The sequence below is a fragment of the Anneissia japonica genome, unplaced genomic scaffold (assembly GCF_011630105.1).
Source record: "Anneissia japonica isolate Jap-2015-1 unplaced genomic scaffold, ASM1163010v1 scaffold287749_len374965_cov195, whole genome shotgun sequence".
Classification (NCBI taxonomy): Eukaryota; Metazoa; Echinodermata; class Crinoidea; order Comatulida; family Comatulidae; genus Anneissia; species Anneissia japonica.
In genome coordinates this window covers 180,679-188,458 of record NW_022737310.1, presented here as the reverse complement: position 1 = coordinate 188,458, position 7,780 = coordinate 180,679, and the positions used below count along the sequence as shown (strand labels likewise).

Genomic DNA, 7,780 nt, shown 5'->3' with positions numbered 1-7,780 from the left:
TTATATATGAGTCTCAACTGGAAAATGGGTAACCACAATTTGGTTAAGCTCGCAGCATCTGAGGGCTTGGATAAGGATTTGTGTGGTTGCTTTTCTACCGGCCTTGCTCTTCCACAGCAAAAGAATCTGGTACTTCATTTCTCTTATCTGGCCCTGGTGTCCATGCTCGATATTATTAATGTCGATCTCCGCACTCCCTGTAAAATTCGACAAATCGTGCAGCGTGCGGTATACTGGTTTCCATTCGTCATTTGGAATTTCTTCAGAAACTGCTTCCAACTTTTCATTACTCACAATATCTGTTTTTGAACACATTAAAAAAAATACAATCATGATTGAATTTCATGTGTCCTCTAAACTAGAATTATATCATTACAACATTGATATCATTACATTATCTCTTTCCATGAAATCCGCTATAGCCGTGCTTATAATTCCACGAAATGTAGTATGAATATTTTTATTATAACTAGGCCGTACAAATTTAAAATAGTAGTACATCATCGTTAAATCTGTGTTTTATTTGAAGGTGAAAATTCGTTTTTCAGATTTTCCTCAGATTTTTAATTACAAACATACGCAGCATTTGAAAAATCTTGTCCGTGGAGGTATTCGCGTTCAACTTCATTGGTGATTATGCCTTAAGATCCGGATCCTCAAATTATCTTTGACAAAACTTTTGTTTATCCATACATAGTCATGATGTCCCTATATATAGTCAAGAGTGATGTCATCATGACCATATTTAGGCATGTCACATGTTTTTTGTCTAATAAAATTTGATAATATGGACTGGGATTTAATATTTTATTTAGTTCATTTTTAAATTAATACTGAACTTTAAACGGCACGCAACTTGCAGACGTCAGATTGAGCAATTTGTCTAATAGCATTTGTTTCCTCCTTTTATAGTCAACTAACAACAATTGGAATTTTATTGACTGTGATGTTACTTGCCTACGCAGCTTCCAAAATCGTTTATATAAATAGATATAACATAATATATAAATACTAAATATATGTGTGTATATATATGTGTTTATGTACCGTAGTGTATATATAAATAAAAGTCTAAGTACACTGGAATAGAGCAACGCCATGGAAAACAGGATGGAGCTCAGATGAGACTAAATTGATAAACAAAGGCTAAAATATAAAAGTAAGTTGACAGCCAGATAATATATGTACAATATCTACCTGATACGTCGCATGATTTTAAATAAATAAGCCTATTTCTATGAGACAAACGTGCAACCAACTACATCGCATTCTATCATAATTAGGCTTATGCATAGGCCTATATATAATTATTAATTATATATAGACTACAACATATGTATAATAGATACATAAATATAATAAGAATACTCGAATATATAGGCCTATATACAATTATATATATATATGACCCTATATGTATGTATATATATGGCCCTATATATATATTATATTATATATATATATAACATAAATCAAGGTATATATATAGGCCTATATACAATTATATATATATATGACCCTATATGTATGTATATATATATATGGCCCTATATATATATATGGCCCTATATATATATATATATATATATATATATATATATATATATATTTCTGATACATCTGCATTGCAAAAAATGGAACCATATTCATGCATGTGGGTTTGGACAAATAGGATCTTAGGAGGAGACATAATTTGGGGAGCGGCCGAGTGGGGGGTCCCAAGTGAAGGGGGGGGGGGGCATGTGAGGTGTTGCCCCGGGGCCCTAACTGGCTCTCGACGCCACTGTTTAAGCCTGTCGCACACGAGAGCTATCTGCTTACGCCAAGTGTCATTCGTGGCATTTGGCGTACGCACATAATAGCTCTTGTGAACGTTTTTGTCATTCGTGGCGCTTACGCCAAATATCAATCGTGTTTGATTTTTTTTTTTGACACGCGTGCCAAATTCATAGCGTGTGCGGCGAACATTTGGTTTCTGTGATGTATGAACATGAACACAAACAGTACGTTGGCTTAGTTGCAAAATATGTCCATGTTCTTATTGCACTTACCGTCGTCGTGTCCATCCTTATAGGGCCAACAATTACTGCTTCATCATTATTTGTGATCACTTTCATAGTCGCTTCTAAGAAATCGAGTCGTGTGTGCGTCTGTTTCGGTTTCAAAGTAAAATTCTCGTAATGTGACATTGCGTCCAAACAGCACCTGCCGACTGCATGAGTCACATCGACGTTCTGACGATAAATAATCAAATAATAAGCCTGTCATCAGTTTATTAATGACTAAGCATAATTATATAATAGATACACATTTATGACGGATAGAAGAGGTGATTATTGATGACGAAGATGATGATAATGATGATGATGATAATGATGAGGACGAAGATAGGGCCTATATAAAATAATATATTCCTATATTTATATAGCGTCTATTATTATTATTATTATTAATATTATTATTATTAATATTATTAATAATAATATTATTATTATTATTATTATTATCATTATTATTATTATTATTATTCTTTTGTATTGTGTTTATTTTTAGTTTTACTAATATTAATAATATTAATATGCTAATAATAATAATAAGTAAGAATATTATTATTATTATTATTATTATCATCACCATCATTATTAGTAATTTGTAAATAAAAATGTAAAATATATATTTTGATTTTTTTTTTAACTGAATTTTAATGTTTAGGCTAATGTGCCATTAACTAATGCCATTGATAAAGTAGCACTCGGAACTGAAAATAATAACGGCTTAGCTGTAAATTCTAATTATGAATAATTAATTTGTAAATAAATTGTTAAATCTAAATTTTGAATGATCATTGTTATAAATTAAATTTTAATGTTTTACCATAATGTTTGTGTTTTGTGTTTGTTTCCCGTTTTCAATGTTCGAATTGACATTTTTCCTACGGAGGCCTGTTAATTCAGGCTGCGCCCTGGTTTTTGTAAATGTTTTGTAAATGTTGTAAAAGTACCGGTCTAATAGTAATCTTCATTATTTAGGGCATTTATTTACCCTTATAGGTGGAAGAGAACCGTTAAACGTTTCAGAAGTCCATTGCCAACCTGGTCCAAATTCTTCTTCGGGCAATGTGATCTTGATCTGTTTCGTCTTTTTATCAACAACAATTGGTCGAGGTATACTAAGAGGGTCGTTCGATTCATGCTGTCTGATCTGCTGATGATAGTCCTTTATGCGGTCACCCACATAACATCGTAGGTCCACCCTTTGCCTGTTCCCAAAATCACTATATCCGCCATACACGACGACCTCCAAACATAAAGGTGCCTTTCTATGACAACCGGTACACACGTATGTGGTAAAATGAGTTGTTTTGATCCTAAAGAAACGTTCGTCAACCTCAAACTGGACACCGTTGGTTTCCGTTGATCTATAATTTGTCACAGTCCACCGAAACTTTGACACGGAGTCGGAGCATTTGTCTTCGGAATGAAGAACTTGGAATTTCCAGTCTGGATCGAGCTCAGCACGATGTGGCACAACCAGTGTGACTGGTGAATTAAATCCATTTAGACCAGGCGACAGACATTCAACAACTGGTGACAACAGATGACGATCAGTTTCCTTGTGAAGCCCAAACATAGATGGTTTGAGAGCCACCCGGACGATTATCTCTTGCTTCCCGTGATTTTCAGGAATGGCACCAGGTGGAATGATCAGGCTTACGCTAGATCTACTGTCACTGACAATTCCTCCTTCTGACCCGACCACTGCCTTCATTTGAAGCCAAAATGGATCATACGATGAAGGTGGTTTCGGCGCTGGAGTACCACCTAAAAACCTAGGCCTATCTGTAAACTGAGTGTGTCTGTTTTCAGGTATCGGATTGTGGTTTTCTTCAGACAAGACACTGACACTAGCTGAAGTCATATCATCAATCTGATGTCTTATTGGCTGTTTTTGCTGTAACCGTCTCCTAAAACAGGTTAAAAAATGTTTTTTAAAAAAACAGATAATCGACTGATTTATCTTAAATAAAAAAAAAAACAAAAAAACAGTAACTCCGAAAAGAAACAGAGATATTTTCAGATTCAACGTTTCGATCTATAGGCCTATCACATTCTTGAAAATGATCAAATAGATCGAAACGTTGAATCTCAAAATATCTTTGTCTCTTACTGTTACTGTTTTTATTTTAGTCAAAAAATATCATCTGTAATTTTGGTTACACAAACTATACCAGAAAAAGTACTGATTACTAAGATCTTATTGCCGATGGGGAGATACCTTATAGTAGAAAAATGATACCCTGCCAATTCAAATTACCAAAGCAAGGTGAACAATTCCAGACTTTTGCAAGTAGGCCTACTTTCTCCTATCAAAAAGCTGACATTGAATGTAACGAGATTGGTCAACGGCTATCTTTTTGTATGCCTAGAACGCTAAAAAAGAGCTGATATAAATTCTTCCTTTCCAAGGCAAACAGCAATAAGTGACATTTTGTCAAGAATTGTTGGTTGGAGGGAAATGCAAAAATTGAATGAGGCCTATAATATAATAGTTAGCCTAATTTTTTGTTAGTTACTAAATTTTTTTTCTCACAAACCTCTTAATAATTACAAGAGAACAGATTGTCACCACACTGACGACGTTCACAACGCTTAAAATAATAATCAACACCATTGGCCTCATTCTAGAATGTTTTTCGTTATTGTCTATTTCCCCATGTTGCTTTTCCAGGAACTGTCAGTTTAACTGCAGTTGTGTAATATAAACTTGTTGACGGTCGTCTTGCTTCTACTGAATAAAAGAAACTATTAATTTCGTACCGTATGTATGTTTTTGTATTCTTTTCTGGTGCCTGATTTCTATCTTATATTGTTAGATCTCCTTTTAACGAAAAAATTCTTATAAGACATTTTTGAGAAGCCTATTAAACAAGTGCCATTTAATTATTAGAATATACGCTTTTGAAACAGCGGCACAAACCAAGGTAGTGCATCCGATACAGACAATACAATAACAGTTCTTTGATCCTAGTACATATACCATATCAAAAACTTACGAAAAAAAGAGATAATAAAAAAAACACATCAAAATACATACACTTCAGTTAACACCAATGGGTATTTAAAACAAACAAAAGAGAACAATGAATCTTCGGTAGATTCAAAACATGAAGAAAAAAAAGTAAAAAAAACATCATTAAAAAAAAGTGTAAAATATAGTATAATAAAAAAAATTGTAATAGCAAAAAAATTAAAATTAACATTAACATAACAAATAAATTATACCAACAAGAAAAGCATTTAGGTATGATTCATTGTATTCTGTTTAGAAAGTATACAAAATGAGAAGAGAAGTGACAAAATATTGTATACCGTTTGCAATACATCTCTTTTGTTTATCGTCATAGTACATTGCATCCGGGTTAGTACAATTAGTCGAACATATTGTGTCGTGTTTTCTTCCGCATTCTAGAAGAACAGTCAATGATTCACACACAGAGCACTTGATACAGACGTAATGTCTAAAGAAAGAAACATTTCATTGTTAAGTATAATAATATAATTCTACAATTAGGCCTATATCTTTTGCTGTTACGGTGATCACTTCGCCTATCTTAGACCACACAGTTTGTTTATTCGTTACAGTGATTTCTTTCTATTTTTCTCTTTAGATTATATAATGTACTACTAGTATTTCCATTGTTCCAAGAATAAAATAATTGTTTTACTGTATCACTGTTAAAATCATGAATTGCGTCTGTAAATTAAAACATTGAATTATTGGATATTATAATAATCAAGAAAAGCCAACTCAGACAGGACCATACGACGCAGTCTGACATGATTTATCGTTGGGTACAGTCTTAGGTCGCTGTGAGAATATTAAACCATGGACCTATTATTACTAACCTTATTAATAGGTCCATGATTATACAACATAATATTCTACGACGCGACTGTCCCCGATGATCTATCGCGTCAGCGTTTAACTCACACCGACCCGACACGACAACAAAACGCGTCGGCTGCGTCGTGCGACGCAGTCTGAATGGGGTTTAAGTTATCAACTTCCAGACTTTTTACTACGAACATTTTTTATTCATTAACAGCTAATTTAAATTATATAGAAACTGCTTGGCCAGGAAAATATTTTAATTGAAAGCTGAACTTTTAGGCCTACTTGAATATAAAATACAATGGATTCTATTGTAAAAGGGTGTTAACTCATCACATCCATGTAGGCCTACATTTAAACAGTTTTATAATATTAATACTACTACTAATACTACTACTACTACTACTACCACTACTTCTACTACTACTACTACTACTACTACTACTACTACTACTACTACTACTACTACTACTACTACTACTACTACTACTACTACTAATAATAATAATAATAATAATAATAATAATAATAATAATAATAATAATAATAATAATAATAATATCATTACTCCATCTAAAATTTCACAAAATAACATTGCAAAATAGAAACAAACCAATCATGCATTCAACCAATCGTTCATTCGTTCATACTGTAATAAAGCCTATTATTTATTCATTCTTTCTTTCGTTCGTTTTCGTTCATTCGCTCAATTATTCGTGCGTTATTTCATCCATATCAACACATCGATATAATTACAATAATAATAGTAGTAGTGGTAGTGGCAATTATAGTATAATAATAATAATAATAATAATAATAATAATAATAATATCAATAATAATAATATAAATTATCTTATTAAATCTCATTACAATATCTTCAACAGTGCCATCCGTGCAACAATCCATTCACAGATTTAATTGTTTCGTTCCATCGTTGTTCGTTCGTTTGCTAAATTATTCGTTCGTTCTGTCATCCATTCCTTCATACAATATACTTTTTCATATATTCGTTCACCCATCCGTCCTGTCAATTTATCACAATTATCCATCCATCCATTTTCCTTCCATTCATATATTTATTCGTTTATTCATACATCTATTTGTTTGTTCGTCATTTATGATGTATTCGTTCGTCCCCCATTTTATGCGTCTGTCTGCTCATTAATTTATTATTTATAATGTTCAACCAACAGCTATAGGTTTTATTGCCACTTACCGGATAATTACATTTGGAAACTGTAACTTATAGGAATAAAATTTAGTTAATCAGTTCATTATTCCTTATTTTGTAACCTAAATTTACTTTGTGAGTCTGCTGAATGAATGAATAAATAAATGAAGGAACGAACAAACGAAACAACCAGCGAACAAATGCGAATGAATAATATGAAAAGTACGACAGTAGAGCTACTGGTACTGGATATTTTTTTTTTTTTTTTTTAAATTATAGCCGGATTTTGGAATTTCTGAGGCAGGCCTATTACGAATGACTAGCAAACAATCAGAAGTGAAAGTCTAGAGAAATGAATACAAGCAGGACATTGAACGTTTGTTAACCGTATAAATACAAACTTTAGCGCACACAGTCTCTTTACATAACCTGATTAATCTATTGTCATTAAACATTAAACACTGAAAAAATACACCTATACCTGATTTGTCCGTTTCGGTTCAGAAAACATAATATTCTCCTGTCGGAAATTGTGTTAACTTCGGTCAGTGATAATGTAACTTCGTACTGATCGGAATCGCATTGGCTTGTCTTCGAACAATTCTGTTCCGATTCTAGGAGCTCGAGGTTGTCGACTGTCCATTCGGAACCCATAGGCCTACATACAACTCCTAACGTACAGATGTTAAGTAAAATAATTATGATGATAGCTTTT

The 7,780-nt window shown here is 32.8% G+C and overlaps 1 protein-coding gene across 1 annotated transcript; it reads right to left on the bottom strand.

Moving 5' to 3' along the window:
- Positions 1-7,780, bottom strand: LOC117117295. The gene is made up of 7 exons (XM_033261553.1): positions 7,547-7,780; positions 5,370-5,518; positions 4,595-4,785; positions 3,043-3,964; positions 2,052-2,234; positions 1,080-1,146; positions 1-299 (listed from the first exon to the last, which is right to left on the bottom strand). Exons 3-7 carry the CDS (start codon positions 4,678-4,680, stop codon positions 1-3), a joined length of 1,557 nt encoding a protein of 518 aa, XP_033117444.1. The 5' UTR covers positions 4,681-4,785; positions 5,370-5,518; positions 7,547-7,780.